Here is a 17543-nt window from a genome sequence, read left to right as displayed (position 1 = left end):
CCACCCACATCGAAAAGCTTGTATCAACAAGTTTGTATCTCTGCATTTTTCTCCATGATCACATAACTACACACAGATATGTGTTCAAGGACAGATCAAGGCTGAGTATCAAGATAGCGTTGTTGCCAGGATTCTGTTTCCGAGTTCTTTCACTAACCATTCTCTGGTCCTAGTGTGCACTTTGCCAAGAGCCCTGGGACTCTCTCTCCTTCCTCATTTAAGTCACAGCATCTCAGTCTCCATGGTTATGGGTGTGTGTGGGGGGGAGGGGGCAGGATAGGCGGGTAGCAGAAGGGCCATTTGGCCCAGTTTATTACATCCAAATTGAGACTTTTTATTGTGCTTTAGATGAAGGTTTACAGAGCAAATTAATTTCTCATTAAACAATTAATACGCGTATTGTTTTCTGACATTGGTTGCCAACCCTTTATTGACCTTGGGTTCCCCTTTTCCATTCACGCAGCTTTTCTGTCCCTTCCTGCCTTCTCGTCCTTGCCCCTGGGCTGGTGTGCCCATTAGTCTCCTATACATGGTTGAACTACGTGTGTTGTTGTCTGTTTTATGGGCCTGTCTAATCTTTGGCTGAAGGGTGAACCTCAGAAGTGACCTAAGTACTGAGTTAAAAAGGTGTCTGGGGGCCGTACTCTTGGGGTTTCTCCAGCCTCTGTCAAACTAGTAAATCTGGTCTTTTTGTGTGAGTTAGAATTTTGTTCTACATTTTTCTCCAGCTTTGCCTGGGACCTTCTATTGTGATCCTTGTCAGAGCAGTCAGTGGTGGCTGGGCACCATCTCGTTGTGCTGGATTCAGTCTGGTGGAGACTGTGGTAGTTGTGGCCTGTTAGTCCTTTGTGTCTTTAGTTGCCTTCACTCTTCTTTGCTCCAGAATGGGTGAGATCAGTGTAGAATCTTAGATGGCCACTCACAAGCTTTTAAGACCCCAGACGCTACTCACCAAATTGAGACTTTTAGAATGGATGATCAGTTAATATATCACCCAGATGGACGGCTTTTGATTTGAAGATGGCTCTATTAGGAATTCTATCAAGAACAGAGATATAAATTGAGACCGTCCCAGGCAAACCAAGTCATATGGTCAAACTCATTTTGATGTTCCTGGGTAGAGGTGATCTGACAATGTGTGTGGCTATGTGTAACGTGTCTTCATTTCTTAATGGGTTAGACCCTTCTCCTGGGCTGCACACAAACGTAGTGACCAGGCCTCTCACAGGCCTCTCAATCCCTGGGCATCTGGGTTCATATTTTAATTTTTCAGGAAAATATGTCAGAAGTGTCATATCAATTGTTGTTGTCAGTTGCCATCGGTTTCCGACTTGGGGTGACCCCATGCACAATGGAATGAGATGCTGCTCAGTCCTTTGTCACCATGATCGGTTGGGGAGTGCTTTATTGGACTCCTGGTGTTTGTCAAACATTCATTGAATAAAAAGGTAATTGTAGTTTATGGGTGGTGCCGATGGCTCATGTGTTTGGCTGTTAACCAGAAGGTTGGCAGCTCAAGTTCGTCCAGTGGCTCCTTGGAAGAAAGGCCTGACGATCCGATTCCCAAAAATCAGCCCCTGAAAATCCCATGGAGCACAACTGTGAAATACCAGAGACTCTGCAGCACTAGGTGTGACTGGTTTCGCCGACATGTGGAGGGCAGGGAGGCGACAGGGTGACCTTCGACGGCCCGCTTCCTGAAAGAGGGGAAAAAAGCTTCCTAGGAGGAAGTGCCTTTTGCTTAGATATTTGGCCTCATTTTATGCTAAGAGAAATCTTTTGGTTAAAAGGAATGCAGTATGTAGATACTTGCATTTATAAAAGTAAAAAAGGATAGTAATTATGATTATTTTAAAATCAATGTATCAGTGGTGAAGCGCTTGGGTTCTGGAGGTAGGGGGCCTGGGTTTGAGCACTGGTTCCACCCTTACTGAGCTTGCCGCCTTGGGCAGGTTACTGGGCCTCTTTGGGCCTCAGCTTCTGCCTGTGTAAAGCAGGGATGTTGCCATGAATGACTTCCAGGAGCTGTTGTGAGGATTAGACCAGGGAATGCACACAAAGCACAGGAGTAGTGAGCACCTAGTGAGCACTCTAGGTGTCACCCAGAACTTGGTGCCTCAGTGTCTGCAGAGGTTAAGTGCTGGTGTGTAAGTTCACTCCTGGATGTGAACTTCACAGGTGGCTTTTCCGTGGACAAGATCTGAGTCTATAGACCTAATTTAAAGGCTCAAAAAACCTTCCTGGTTCTGTGGATCTACCTGGACTGCAATGCCAAAAGATCACAGAGCCGAGCAAACATTTTTCACAGAGCATAGCATTGATACCTTACGATTTTGAGATGTATCCCGTTGTCTTTAAAAAAGCAGTTTCTCCCGTAAGGAGGTGATCTTCAAGTATTTGCTATGGCAGGAATGGAACTCAGGCCTTCTAAGGGAGGGACTAAACGCTTGCCCTTACGATAAAGAAACTTAAAGCCAGAGCTTCCCCCAGGCTCACGTTTGAAGAACTGCTGGCCAGCTGGCTGGATCAGGAAACAGGACCCCCCAGCACAGCCGGCGGGCTTCCCAGGGAAGGAGGCAACAGAGGCAGCAAATAAAGTAGACTAGCGAAAATATTCAATCTTGTTTCACTGGATTCAGCAATCGAATGCCAGTGAGCCAGGCGCTGACCTCAGTGCTTCTCCACGCACTAGCTCCCCCTGCCTCCACGACCACTGCTTCAAAGCAGGATGGCGCCTTGGCACTGGGCGGGGAGTGCTGGCCCGGCTCTGACCTGACGGAGCGGTTTCGGGCTGTAACTGCTTTCCTGTCAATGTCCATGGAGAGTCCCAGGTCTGGTCTGCCTCTGGCAGCTTTTGAATATTTTCTAATTGCAGCAGTTAGCCCAGTGACTGTGACCCCCAAGTTCCTTCCTCGCCTGGTATAACAAACTCACTCCTCTATTAATTTTTTCTGAAACCATCATATACAAATCAATTTTCATATGATGAAGTCTCTGTTAGGTGGAATACCTATGGAAGAGATTTGTATTAGAATTTTTTGGATTAAACAAACTTTAAATAGGTTTTAAATAATTTTACCTTTTAAGCATGATTTCCAAGTTGATGGGCTAAAATATAAAGGAATATAGCAGCTGGACAATACTTAGCACAGTGCTTGGGACATGGTTAAAAAACAAAAACAAAAACAAAAACAAAAACAAAAACCCAAACCCCTTGCCATGGAGTTGAATCCAACTCACGGCAACCATGTGTATTACAGAGTAGAACTGATTTATAGGGTTTTCTGGGTTGTAATCTTTATGGAAGCAGATTGCCAGGCCTTTCTTCAGGGCATACCTCTGGGGGGGCTCAAACAGCCAACCTTTAGGTTAGCAGCTGAGTGAAAACTGCACCACCCAGGAACCTTCTGGGATATGGTAGAAACATTTAATAAATGCTGATGTTAATAATTATACCATCACTGTCAGTGGTTGAAAAGCAGCTTATGTGACAGTAAAGATATGGGCCCTGAGGCAGCTGTCTTCATATACATACTTTCTTTGCCAGTTTAATAGCAGTGGGGCCTGGAACAAGGTATTTATAGATTTTTTTAAATATTGCAACTTTGTAAAATGGGAATAGTAATGATACCTATGGAGTCCTTGGGTGGTGCAAATGGCTGCTAACCGAAAGGCTGGCAGTTCAAGTCCACCCAGAGGTACCTCGGAAGAAAGACCTGGTGATCTACTTCTGAAAAATCAACCATTGAAAACCCTACTTCTGACACACAGGTTGCCATGAGTGGGAGTCAGCTCAACAGCAACTGAGCTCCATTGCATCTTTTATGGCAGAGCTCTTAAAGTGTCCAGTCTTTAGCCTACATTTAATTTCCTTTACTTTCTGGTCTTGGTCTACTTTGTGGAAGGATCTGCTAACTAATCCCCTTCACATACTTTATGCTACTGCCAAACTGTACTTTCCTACTTAAAATCCACGCCGTGCCACCTCCCTGGGTTGCCCCGCTCCTTGCAAATCAAATGAATACAGCCACCTTGTAGAATATTAAAACATCGTATACGAGGCCAAAGTCCTCTCTGACCAGGCCCCCACCTCATCCCAGGCCTTTCTCCCACTCCCAGGGACCGCCGCCATTCTTTGTCCAAGGTGTTACTTCCACGTCTCCTTCTATGTCCGACCTGGTACCTACACACACACTCATACAACATCCGTGGAGGTGTTTTCTGTGGGATGTGTCCCTGACATAGATAGCACCAAACTGTCGTTATCATGCTGCAACTTGCTTTTCTCCCCCAACAGTGTGTCCTGGCAATCTGTCTATTGAGATGCATCTTAAATGCTATCATGAATTCCCCAGTTTTACAAGGTTTCATTTACTGGGAATGCTCTCTCCATCGAAACTCCCTTGAGTCCCTTAAGAAACTTTCTACTTTATGTGTGTGTGTGTGTGTGTGTGTGTGTGTGTGTAGTGGGATGAAGAGTGGTTTTTGTATCCAAACTTTTACTTTTCTATAATTCCCATATTTCCAGCCAGTACCAATATTACATTTTAAACAAATAAATGCCAGTTTTCTTTTCTTTGCTCTAATTTTATGCTTACCCAGAAACCTGACGATTAATTTGTCTTCCCAGCAATCTTGGTATTGAGAAAGCAGCACCTGGGAGAGGGATGCCAACATATAGGCCACCAGGAACCTGTGTCACTGTTGTGAACTCTCCTCAGCACACCCAACTCTTAGGCTGTTTTGGGTAGAGAACAGTAGCAATGGAAGAGGTGTGAGGTGGGTGAGGTTAGCTCCTTCCAACAACCGTACTAGCGGGTTACTAGGAGCGCAAGCCTGAGATGAGATTCTGCCACACAGTGCTGAGTCAGCCATAGTGGGCCTGAGTCAAAAGGAAAAATGAAACCCCTAGGTTGTGCAAAGGTTAATGCTCTTAGCTGCTAATGGAAAGGTTGGAGGTTCAAGTCCACCCAGAGGTGCCTCAGAAGGAAGAGCTGGTGATCTACTTCAGAAAAATCAACCACTGGAAACCCTATGCAACATTCTGACATACCTGGGGTCCCGTGAGTCCGGGCCGACTCGACAGCAGCTGGTTTTTATATACACTTACCGAAATACCTTCCCAGATTTGGAACCAATAGGAAAAGTTAATAAACCTCTACAAGCAAAAATCACGACTCTGTGTAAAGCCTCAAATTGCCCAATCCATTTGCATGCCAGCCTTTCTCTCCGCTCTTAAAGGCCTCAGTGGGGGTGGGGGGCCTCGGTGGGGGTGGGGGGCCTCGGTGGGGCCTGGACCCCAGGCTGATTGGAGACAGCTGTTTCCTATGCGTAATACAGCAGGGGGATAAAGCAGACAGACAGCAGCAGCCTGCCGTTGTTTAATATTTGAATACTTTTTCACACCAGAACCAAACCGGCTGCCATCTAGTGGATTCTGACTCATAGCGACCCTATAGGACAGAGTAGAATTGCCCCACAGGGTTTCCAAGGAGCGGCTGGTAGATTTGAACTGCCGACCTTTTGGTTAGCTGCTGAGCTCTTAACCACTGCACCATCAGCTGTCCTCAGTTATTATAGATTTTTTAAATGTTGCATTAAAATATTACTTATTTTTATTACTCAGTTTTTGGTGCCCCTTTAAATTTTGCATCCAAGCTGAATGTCTCACTCTCGTCACCCTGGTCCTGGCCCTGCTGCCACATTATAACTGTTTATTCACTAAGCACTTATTAACAGACAAGCGCAAAAATGGCTCTTGCAGCCTGCTCTGGAAGCATGACGAAGTTCCAGCTCTGTCCGAAAGCTGCGTTTACCAGAGGCGGTCCCTAGGATTCCAGAGGCAGGAGCCTGTGACTCTCAGAGTCAGCATCACCCAACGAGAATTCTCCAAGGTCATGGCTGTTTATACAGAAGTATTTAGGGACTAGCGTTCCTGGGTAGTACAAATGGCGAACACGCTCGGCTGCTAACTGAAAGGCTGTAGGTTCAAATCCACCAAGACGTACCTTGGAAGAAAGGCATGGAGATCTGAAAAATCAGCTATTGAAACCCCTGTGGAGCACAGATCTGCTCTGACACACGCTGGGGCCCCTGTGAGTTGGAATGGACTCACAGCGACCAGTTTGTTTAGAGACTGGCCTTGGGCATCGTCCCTTGGGGCCAAGGCTAGAGTTCTCAGTAGATTCTTACACTCTGTTCCCTCAAGAGTGAGGATTGTCTTTAAATATTTTAATCAACCCACATTTTTTACTACCTTTAACTTTTTAACAATGTTTAGCATTCATTTAAGAAGTCTTTACTTTAACTAATTAAAAATCCATTTATAATATTCACTCTGCTAATCGACAAAGCCTCAGAGATTGACCAAGGTATGGATAATGGAAGCTTCTGGGGCCACCTCTGGGGTGTGGTCTTTCTGACATAGGGTAGCAGGCAGCCCCCAGAGCATGACTTACCTTTTTAGAGCAGTCCTAGAGTGAAACTTGAACTAACTGGTGTATTCATAACCTCATACCATCTTTGCTTTAAGTATATTAAAGTAAATGGCAGACTCTATAACAATCATCCTTGGTGAATGAACAAATTGGTGATCTGGTCTTGTTATCTCAGTTTACTGGGAATGTGGTCAGCTCTGGGTTATAGGAAAATAACAAGTTCATCTTCCAGGGAAGGCTACCCTGTGAGGACTTGTGATGATCTTCACTCCCCTCGGGGCCTTTTCTGCCTTGGTGTCCACCATACAATGTCCACAGGATGGCATGAGCTCAGCTACTACAACAGGGATGGGTGTGTCTGAATAAGGTGGTTGTTATGGATGGAATTATGTCCCCCCAAAATGTGTGTCAACTCGACTAGACCATGATTCCCCATACTGTGTGGTAGTCCTCCAATTTGTGATCTGATATGTTGTAAATCCTAGCCTCTAGGATGTTAACAAGGCAGGACACAATCTATAGGATTAGGTTGTATCTTGAGTCAATCTCTTTTGAGATATAAAGGACAGAAGTGAACAGAGAGGAGATGGAACTACTAACAAAAAGAAAGAAGAAACAGGAGCAGTGTACATCCTTTGGATCCTGGGTCCCTATGCTGAGAAACTCCTAGACCAGGGTGAGATTAATGACAAGGACCTACCCCATAGCCAACAGAGAGGGAAAGGGTTCCCCTAGACTAGTACCCTGAATTTGGACTTCTAGCCTCCTAGATTGTGAGAGAATAAATTTCTGTTTGTTAAAGCCATCCATGTGTGGTATTTCTATTATAGCAGCACTAGATGACTAAGACAGTGGTGATGCAGTTGGGGGGGGGATCATTGGGGAAAATCAGGCCATGAACTGGAGAGAGTGGTCCAACCTTAGCAGCTCCCCCCAAAACAAACAAACAAAAAAAACCAAAAACCAAACCCACTGCCGTTGAGTGGATACCAACTCATAGCAACCCTGTAGAACAGAATAGAACTGCCCCATTGGGTTTCCAAGGAGTGACTGTTGGGTCTGAACTGCCAACCTTTTGGTTAACAGCCAAATGCTTAACCATTGTGCCACCAGGGATCCACCCTAGCAGCAGAGGGTATAAAAAATAAAGGCCACCTCCATAGGGAGGTATGGAAAGCTGCCATTATGGCAACTCCATGCACAATGGAATGAAACATGCCCCACGATCGGTTGGGAATCAGACTGCTCTGATCTGTAGGGTTTTAATTTGCTGACAGAAGGTGGCTGTGCATGAGGTACGGTAGCTGGGAATTGAACCTGGGTCTCCGGCATGGTAGGCAAGAATTCTGCCACTGAACAACCACTGCCTCATAGAAAGCCTAGGATCCCAGAAACTGGACTGAGTGAGGGCTCCACACCAAGGAACTGCAACTTAAGTGTAAAGTCCTCACTGTCAGCAAGGCTGGTGTGACAGGGAAATAAATGTGGTGGCTCAGTCCTCACACGGACTGGAGCACAAAACCAGGCACACAGTCAACACTACACCAAGGTTTGTGGGTCGAAAGTATTATGTTGGTCTCTCGTGTCCCTGGAGCTCCTGAGTGATCATTATACACTCCCGCTGCTGTTCGAGACAGAGAGACAGGACTCACCCTATACTCGAGATACCAGAAACAAAACAAAACAAAACAAACAAACAAAACCAAGCCAGCCCATTGCCACTGAGTCTATTCCAAATCAGAGCGACCCTATCGGGCAAAGTAGAACTGCCCCGTAAGGCCTCCAAGGCTGTAATCTTTATGGAAGCAAGTTGCCACATCTTTCTCCCGTGGAGCAGCTAGTGGGTTCCACCTGCCAACCTTTCAGTTAGCCGCCGAGCACTTAAACACTGCACCAGCAGGGCTTCTTTACTCAAGGTACGTCTCCTGGAATTTAATGTTCAGCCTCTGGGATTATGGATTTATCTTCTAGATACTTGAATTTTACCCTAAAAGAAAATGGCAGGAATAACTTCTGACTCACTGAAGGCATAGGTTTCCTTGTAGCTGGGTACCACTTAGTTAATGTTTTAATAATAATTGTTAGTAGCAACTTAACAATTGCTATGTGTAATACACAACTATATATTTTAGGTGCGTTAATTTACCTCCATGTTACAGATGAGAAGACAGCGGTTAAGTCCTTTGCCCAGGTTTAGTGGCAAAGCTGGGATATGAATGGGGTGTGTCTTCCCTGAGAACCTAGGCTCTTAGCCTCTATGCTATTGAATTAAGATCAACAGCACTCAAGAATTTATCAGAAGAAGGCTTGTTCCTTCTTGTTTTTCACATAAGATGATGCTGCCGTGCTGACATATGGAGAGTTATGAGCTCCTCTTTGCTTTTACTGAAAAATAACGGCCAATCCATTGAAGTCTGACTTTTGAAGGACTAGCAATCACTTTATAAGCTGGTGCAGCTGTGGGAACAATAGAACGCTGTCCTTGCCACCAAAATAACCTGAGAATGAACAACGAGCAGAGTTTTCAGCCCAATTCATAGCCATTTATTAATTAAAAATGAAAACCTTAAAGAGTGTTTCCTTATGAACTGTCTCAAAATGCATTTACATATTTTGTTGTTATATATGGGCCAGGCCAGGCCAGGCCAGTGCCGTCAAGTCGATTCCAACTCATAGCGACCGTATAGGCCAGAGTAGAACTGCCCCATAGGGTTTCCATTGTTATATATATGTCCAAATACATGCTGGATTAGTTTCTGGCTCGACTATTGCGTGTTGGATGAAAAGATCACTTGGTTTTTTTAATTTCTTTTTTATTCTCACCAGTAAAACAGGTTTAACAAGACCGTTATCCCATAAAGACCTTTTTATTATCCACCCTTTGCTCATTCTTCTTTCACAGTTTGGAAGAATTTGCCACTAAAATAAATTACATTTAAGTGATATTTCTTTTCATTTTTTTTTTTTCTTGAATTAAAGGCATTTATAATAGCCAACATGAGCTTAGCTGGAAATGAAAATATATATTATTATGTATAGTATATTCATTATATATATGATAGGGTCATTATGAGTCAGAACCGGCTCAACTGCACCTAACAACAGACAAAACAACAAATATATAATGTATATAATGATACAATGAAAACATAGGAAATGTTTTAGTTTGGCCATAATATTTCAATGGTTTCACAGTAAATATATTTCAGAATTCCAAGTTCCCAAATGCTACAGTTTCTGGACTTAAGTTGTTGTTAGGTGCCATCGAGTTGAATCTGACTCCCAGCAACCCTCTGTACAACAGCATGAAACACTGCCAGGTCCTGCACCGTCCTCACAATCGCTGTTCTGCTCGCCCCATTGTTGCAGCCACTGTGTCAACCCATCTCCTTGAGGGTCTTCTTCTTTTTTGCTGACCGTCTACTTTACCAGGCATGATGTCCTTCTCCAGGGAGTATGTGTGATGAAGTCTTGCCATCCTTGCTTCTAAGGAGCATTCTGGCTGTACTTCTTACAAGAGAGATTTGTTTGCTCTTCTGGCAGTTCATGGTCTATTCAATATTCTTCACCAACACCATAATTCAAGGCATAATTTCTTCTTCTGTCTTCTTACTCATTGTCCAGCTTTTGCATGCATATGAGGCAATTGCAAATACCATGGCTTGGGTCAGGTGCACCTTAGTCCTCAAAGTGATATGTTTGCTTTTTAACATTTGAAAGAGGTCTTTTGCAGATTTGTCCAGTGCAATGCATTGTTTGATTTCTTGACTGCTGCTTGAGGGGGGTTGATTGTGGATCCACGTAAAATGAAATCCTTGACAACTTCAATCTTTTCCGTGTTTATCATGATATTGCTTCTCAGTCCAGTTGTGAGGGTTTTTGTTTTCTTTATGTTGAGGTGAAATCTATACTGAAGGCTGTGGTCTTTGGTCTTCATCAGTAAGTGCTTCAAGTTTTCTTGCTTTCAGCAAACAAGCTTGTGTCATCTGCATATTGCAGGTTGTTAACGAGTCTCCCTCCAGTCCTGATGCTGCGTTCTTCTCTTCTTCATGTAGTCCAGCTTCTTGGGTTATTTGCTCAGAATATACATTGAATAAGTTCAGTGAAAGGATACAATCCTGACGCACACCTTTCCTGATTTCAAACCAAGAGGTATCCACTTATTCTGTTAGAACAACTGTATCTTGGTCTATGTATAGGTTCCGCATGAGTACAATTAAGTGCTCTGGAATTCCCATTCTTCGCAATGTTATCTGTAATTTGTTATGATCCACACAGTTCAATGTCTTTCTTTGCGTAGTCAATAAAACACAAGTAAACATCTTTCTGGTATTCTCTCCTTTCACCAAGATCCATCTGACATCAGCAAAGATATCGCTCATTCCATGTCTTCTTCCGAGTTCAGCTTGAACTTCTGGTGGTTCTCTGTCGATGTGATGCTGCAACTGCTTTTGAGTGCTTTTCAGCAAAAATTTACTTGTGTGTGATATTGATGATATTGTTCGATAATTTCTGCATTGTGTCGGATCGGCTTTCTTTGGAATAGGCAAAAATGTAGATCTCTTCCAGTCGGTTAGCCTAGAAGCTGTCTTCCAAATTTCTTGATGTACCTGAGTGAGTCCCTCCAGTGCTGCATCTGATTGTTGAGACATCTCAGTTGGTATTCTGTCAATTCCCGTAGCCTTGTTTTTTGCCATTTCCTCCAATGTAGCTTGAATGTCTTCCTTCAGTACTATCAGTTCTTGATCATATGGTATCTCCTGAAACGGTTGAACATCAACCAATTATTTTTAGTACAGTGACTCTGTGTATTCCTTCCATCTTCTCTTGATGCTTCCCTTGTCATTCAATATTTTCCCTGTCGAGCTTCAGTATTGCAACTCAAGGCTTGAATTTTTTCTTTCAGCATGAGAAATGCCAAGTGTGTTCTTCCCTTTTGGTTTTCTAACTCCAGGTCTTTGCACATTTCATTTTAATAGTTTGTCTTCCTGAGCTGTCTTTGAAAACTTCTGTTCAGCTCTTTTACTTCATCATCATTTATTCCTTTTGCTTTAGCTACTCTATGCATGAGGACAAGTTTTTTTCAGAGTCTCTTCTGACATCCATTTGGCCTTTCTTCCCTAGCTTTTTAATGACCTTTTTCTTTCTTCGTGTGTGATATCCTTGATGCCATTCCACAACTTGTCTGGTCTTCAGTTGTTAGCGTTCAATGTGTCAAATCTATTCTTGAAATTGTCTGTAAATTCAGGTGAGATATACTCAAGGTTGTACTTTGGCCCTCAAGAACTTGCTCTAATTTTCTTCAGTTTCAACTTGAGCTTGCATATGACCAATTGATGATCTGTTCTGTAGTTGGCCCGTGGCCTTGTTCTGACTGATGACATTGAGCTTCTCCATTGTCTTTTTCCACAGTCAGTTTGATTCCTGGGTATTCCATTTGGTGAGATCCACATAAATAGTTGCCCTCTATGTTGTTGGAAAAAGGTATTTGCAATGAAGAAGTCATTGGTCTTGCAAAATTCTACCATGCCATTTCTGGCATCATTTCTATCATCAAGGCCATGTTTTCCAACTACAGATCTTTCTCGATGTTTCTTCTCATTTTGCGTTGTGCCACCTCAGCAAATGAAGGTCCTGAAGGCTTTACTCCATCCATATCACTAAGATTGACTCTACTTTGAGGGGGCAGCTCTTCCCTAGTTGTATCTTGATTGCCTTCTAACCTTAGGAGCTCATCTTCCAGCCTTATACCAGACAATGTTCTGCTGCTATTCGTAAGGATTTAACTGGCCAGTGTTTTCAGAAGTAAGCTGCGTGGTACTTCTTCATAGTCTGTCTCAGTCTGGAAGCTCCACTGAAACCTGTTCCCCATAGGTGGCCCTGTTGGTATTTGAAATACTGGTGGCATAGCTTCTAGCATCACAACAACATACAAGCCACCACAGTATGACAAACTAACAGATGCGTGGGGTGTACTCAAAATTTTTGAAATGGGGCAAACTGTGAGGGCTAATACAAACATTAGTAATTAATTCACTGCAAAATGCTCATCCATGAAAAGTAAAGCAATACTTTAAAAGTGAAGAAGGAACTATGCAATGATTTTAACCACTGTACCTGATCACCCAGTGAAAACGGATCCCGAGTATGGTGCAGGACCGGGCAGTGTTTCATTCCATTGTGCATGGGGTTGCCTTGAGTTGGGGGCCAACATCATGGAACTAACAACAACAACCTGAACATTCCAGCCACTCATAGATATCAATCTTGTCACTTGGTGGTCTTTCAATCTGAGGGTCTTATGGATGTTGCAATGAGCTTATTCTTCCCTCCCCCTGCCCACATCACCTGACCCAGGAGCCAGAAGGCTTAAGCTCTATTTCCAGATCTAGCTCTGTGACCACAGACAAGCCACATAGCCTCTGAGCTTCTGTTTCACTGTCTGTAAAGTGGGGTAATACTTCACAGTATTATGAAGCTCAAACAAAACAATGTGTATGAAAGAACTTATTTATGTATTAATAAAAGGTGCCACAATTAAACACAGCGGTTTCTTAGAAGTTCAAATCATTGTAGAGTTAAAAGTTAATAAATAATTAATTAGGCAAAATAATTAAGGAAGCTTTTCACTTTTCCAAAGAACTATCACATCACTTATCCCCATTTTATTCACACAATAACAAGATAATATGTGTATCATTTCCTTTTTTTTTTTTAAGAGCTAATCAAAGGTTAGAAGGCATTTATTGGAACATGTGGTCTGAGATCAATTTCCCTTCAACATTTTTTATAAAAACTTTTAAACACAAGAAAGTTGAAAGAATTTACCAAGAATACCCAGAAGTCCCCTGCGTAGATCCTACCATTAACATTTTGCTTTACTTGCTTTCTACCTGTCTGTCAGTCTGGCATACTGTGGTGGCTTGGATGCGGCTATGATGCTGGAAACTCTTTTCACTGGTATTTTAAATACCAGCAGGGTGACCCATGAAGGACAGATTTTAGTGGAGCTTCCAGACTGAGACAGACTAGGAGGAAAGGCCTGATGACTTACTTCTGAAAATTAGTCAAGAAAAACCCTATAGAGCATAACAGACTATTGTCTGAAATAGTACTGGAAGATGAATCTCTTTGGTTGGAAGGCACTCAAATACACAGTGGCTGTAAGAATGGACTCGAATGTGCCAGTGATCATGAAGGTGGCACACCACTAGGCAATGTTGTGTTCTGTTGTGCACAAGTTGCCATGAGTCAGAGTCCACTCGATGGCAACTGACAACAACATACTTGCTTTATTGTAAATCTGCCCCTCTCTCCACCCTCCATCCACTCGTTCATCCATCTCATTTTTTGGACAGATTTCAAAGTAACTTGCAAACATTAGTGCACTTTCTTCTAACAGCAGCCAAACAGCATGCATATCATTGACTAGAGTTTCACATCTGCTTACAGTTTTATTTCCTCTTGATGTAAATGGGGTCTAATTTGACGTCATGAAAATCACCGGGCAGTACTATACATATAGCTTCTTTGCTGTTTAAGCAGTGAAACCCTCTTTTCAAACTAAACCTTCCGCAGAAGGTGCCATGTGATACATGCAACAGAGCTGCTTTGGTGACGCGGGGGTGGGGCCTGGGGAGCCAGCACCAGAGTCTCTCCTCACTCCCTAGGGTGACCCCTGAGGCCCCCAAAGACTGCTTCAAGAGCCAAAGAATATTAAAATTGGGTGATTTTCTTAACCTCATGAACTTCAGTGTGATTATCTACAGAAGAGGGCCTTCGAAACAGCTGTGTTCGCAGGCACTTTGCAAGCCGCTGTCTTCTCTCACTCCAGTGGCGCTATGGTATCGCCCACTTTGAAGATGTCCGCTTCACAAATCTTGCAGCAGAAAGTTTCCTCTTCTTTTAATTAGCTCAAAGCGAGAAGCCGCATTTAGGCCTGTGGACTCGAATGCCTGAGAGGGCTGTTTGTGGAATGGAAGAAAAACAGAAACACAAAAGCCTGACCTCAGTGGATGGCTGAAAACAGCAACCTGCGTGTGTGGTTGAGCTTGTCAAAACTGGGTAGGTGGCCCACATCACCCACCTTCCTGGGCCTTTGCCAAGTCATGGGTGAGAGCTTCTCAGGAAATTCTGTGTCTTGCCACAAGTGCAGTCTGTTCGCGACGACACTTACCTTCTCGTGGTAATTCCTTGAGACAGAGTTCTCTTACGTCTGGGGAGGACAGGCCCTTCACCAGCTGGAGACTGCAGGCTCTGTCCAAACCAAGCTGGGCAGCACCTGGGCCTGTGGGCGAATCCTAGGTATGTGCTGAGACAGGGCCAGATTGGCCCAAGGATCACATGATCAAGGGTCAGGACTGTAGCGAGGCCATATCAGTTATCCAAATGTGAGAGGAGAGGGTTGTTGTTGTTGTTGTTGTGTTGTTAAGTACTGTCGAATCGGTTCTGACTCATAGCCACCCTACGCACAACAGAAGGAAACACTGCCCGGTCCTGCACCATCCTTACAATCATTATTATGCTTGACCTCATTGTTGCAGCCACTGTGTCGATCCACCTCGTTGAGGGTCTTCCTCTTTTCCGCTGACCCTGTACTCTGCCAAGCATGATGTCCTTTTCCAGGGACTGACCCCTCCTGACAACACGTCCAAAGTATGTAAGACACAGTCTTGCCATCCTTGCTTCTAAGGAGCATTCTGGTTGTACTTCTTCTAAGACAGATTTATTCATTCTTTTGGCAGTCCATGGTATATTCAATATTCCTCGCCAACACCACAATTCAAAGGTGTCAATTCTTCTTTGGTCTTCCTTATTCATTGTCCAGCTTTCACATGCACATGATGTGATTGAAAATACCATGGCTTGGGTCAGGCGCACCTTAGTCTTCAAGGTGACATCTTTGCTCTTCAACTCTTTGAAGAGGTCCTTCGCAGCAGATTTACCCAATGCAATGTGTCTTTTGATTTCTTGACTGCTGCTTCCGTGGCTGTTGATTGTGGATCCAAGTAAAATGAAATCCTTGACAACTTCAATCTTTTCTCCGTTTATCATGATGTTCCTCATTGGTCCTGTTGTGAGGATTTTTGTTTTCTTTATGTTGAGGTGCAACCCATACTGAAGGCTGTGGTCTTTGATCTTCATTAGTAAGTGCTTCAAGTCCTCTTCACTTTCAGCAAGCAAGGTTGTGTTATCTGCATAACGCAGGTTGTTAATGAGTCTTCCTCCAAACCTGATGCCCCATTCTTCTTCATAAAGTCCAGCTTCTCGTATTATTTGCTCAGCATGCAGATTGAATAGGTATGGTGAAAGAATACAACCCTGACGCACACCTTTCCTGACTTTAAACCAATCAGTATCCCCTTGTTCTGTCCGAACAACTGCCTCTTGACCTATGGAAAGGTTTCTCATGAGCACAATTAAGTGTTCTGGAATTCCCATCCTTTGCAATGTTATCCATAATTTGTTATGATCCACACAGTCGAACGCCTTTGCATAGTCAATAAAACACAGGTAAACATCCTTCTGGTATCCTCTGCTTTCAGCCAGGATCCATCTGACATCAGCAATGATATCCCTGGTTCCACGTCCTCTTCTGAACCTGGCCTGAATTCCTGGCAGTTCCCTGTCGATACACTGCTACAGCCGTTATTGAATGATCTTCAGCAAAATTTTGCTTGCATGTGATATTAATGATATTGTTCTATAATTTCCACGTTCGGTTGGACCACCTTTCTTGGAAATAGACACAAATATGGATCTCTTCCAGTCAGTTGGCCAGGAAGCTGTCTTCCATATTTCTTGACATAGACGAGTGAGCACCTCCAGCGCTGCATCTGTTTGTTCAAACATCTCAATTGATATTGCATCAATTCCTGGAGCCTTGTCTTTCGCCAGTGGCTTCAGAGCAGCTTGTACTTCTTTCTTCAGTACCGCCGGTTCCTGATCATATGCCACCTATTGAAATGGTTGAACACCAACTAATTCTTTTTGGTGCAATGACTCTGTATTCCTTCCGTCTTCTTTTGATGCCTCCTGCGTCGTTTAATATTTTCCCTATGGAATCCCTCACTATTACAACTCAAGACTTGAATTTTTTCTTCAGTGCTTTCAGCTTGACAAACACCGAGCGTATTCTTCCCTTTTGGTTTTCCATCTCCAGCTCTTTGCAGATGTCATTATAGTACTTTACTTTGTCTTCTTGAGGTGCCCTTTGAAATCTTCATCAATTCTTCCTTTTACTTTAGCTGCTCGACATTTGAGAACAAGTTTCAGAGTCTCCCCTGACATCCATCTTGGTCTTGTCTGTCTTTCCTGTCTTTTCAGTGACCTCTTGCTTTCTTCATGTATGATGAGAGGAGAAGGTGGATCTGAAAAATGCAGGAAGAAGACAGGACAGGGGCCAGGGATTGAGTGGCAAAGCGAGAACTAGGAGAGCAGCCCAGGCCCATGCTATGAAAGATTTGTGTGCCCAGAGGTCATTTGTACTAGTATAAGGCCGTGTACCCTGAGCTCTGTTAACACAGGACTGGGTCTAAGTCATCTTTGTGACAAGGCCTAGAAAAATGTATGGCGGGTAGTAGACAGGTGCTCAGTAAATACTGATGAAAGGAAGGAAGGGAGGAAGGATGGGGAGAGAAGGGGAGGAAGGGAGACGGAGGAAAGAAATAGGGTCAGGACACAAGTACGGACAGCACAGTGATCTTGGACGAGCACTGACAGCACAGTGATCTTGTACGAGTACTGACAGCACAGTGATCTTATACAAGTACTGACAGTACAGTGATCTTATATGAGCACCGACAGCACAGTGATCTTGTCATAAACCAAAACCAAAATCCAAACCTATTGCTATGGAGTAGATTCTGACTCAGGATAAGCCCATGTGTGACAGAGTAGAACTGCTCAATAGGCTTTTCTTGGCTGTGATCTTTTATGGAAGCAGATCTCCAGGCCTTTCTTCAGCAGTGCTGCAGGGTAGGTTTGAACCACCGACTTTTTTTTTGTTTGTTTTTTAATAATATTTTATTGAGTTTTTAGTGAAAGTTTACACAGCAAGTTAGGTTCCTATTTGACATTTTCCACACAAAATATTCAGTGACGTTA

The 17543-nt window shown here is 43.6% G+C and overlaps 1 protein-coding gene across 3 annotated transcripts in view; it reads right to left on the bottom strand.

Moving 5' to 3' along the window:
- Positions 1 to 320: 320 nt before the first annotated feature.
- The window catches only part of LOC126058367 (uncharacterized), a 38441-nt gene continuing 21218 nt past the window's right edge, over positions 321 to 17543 (bottom strand). For 2 of the 3 annotated variants that reach the window (XM_049853468.1, XM_049853469.1), the window contains one exon: positions 8969 to 16807. In XM_049853468.1, the coding sequence (XP_049709425.1) occupies positions 14865 to 15878 (1014 nt within the window). In that variant the 5' untranslated portion in view covers positions 15879 to 16807 and the 3' untranslated portion in view covers positions 8969 to 14864. Of the gene's footprint in view, positions 1698 to 8968; positions 16808 to 17543 lie in introns of those variants that run through there. The other variant, XM_049853470.1, reaches the window with a different exon arrangement.

Source organism: Elephas maximus, chromosome 14 (genome assembly GCF_024166365.1).
Source record: "Elephas maximus indicus isolate mEleMax1 chromosome 14, mEleMax1 primary haplotype, whole genome shotgun sequence".
Lineage (NCBI taxonomy): Eukaryota > Metazoa > Chordata > Mammalia > Proboscidea > Elephantidae > Elephas > Elephas maximus.
Note: the sequence above shows the minus strand (reverse complement) of the source record. Positions and strands in the feature narration are given on the sequence as shown.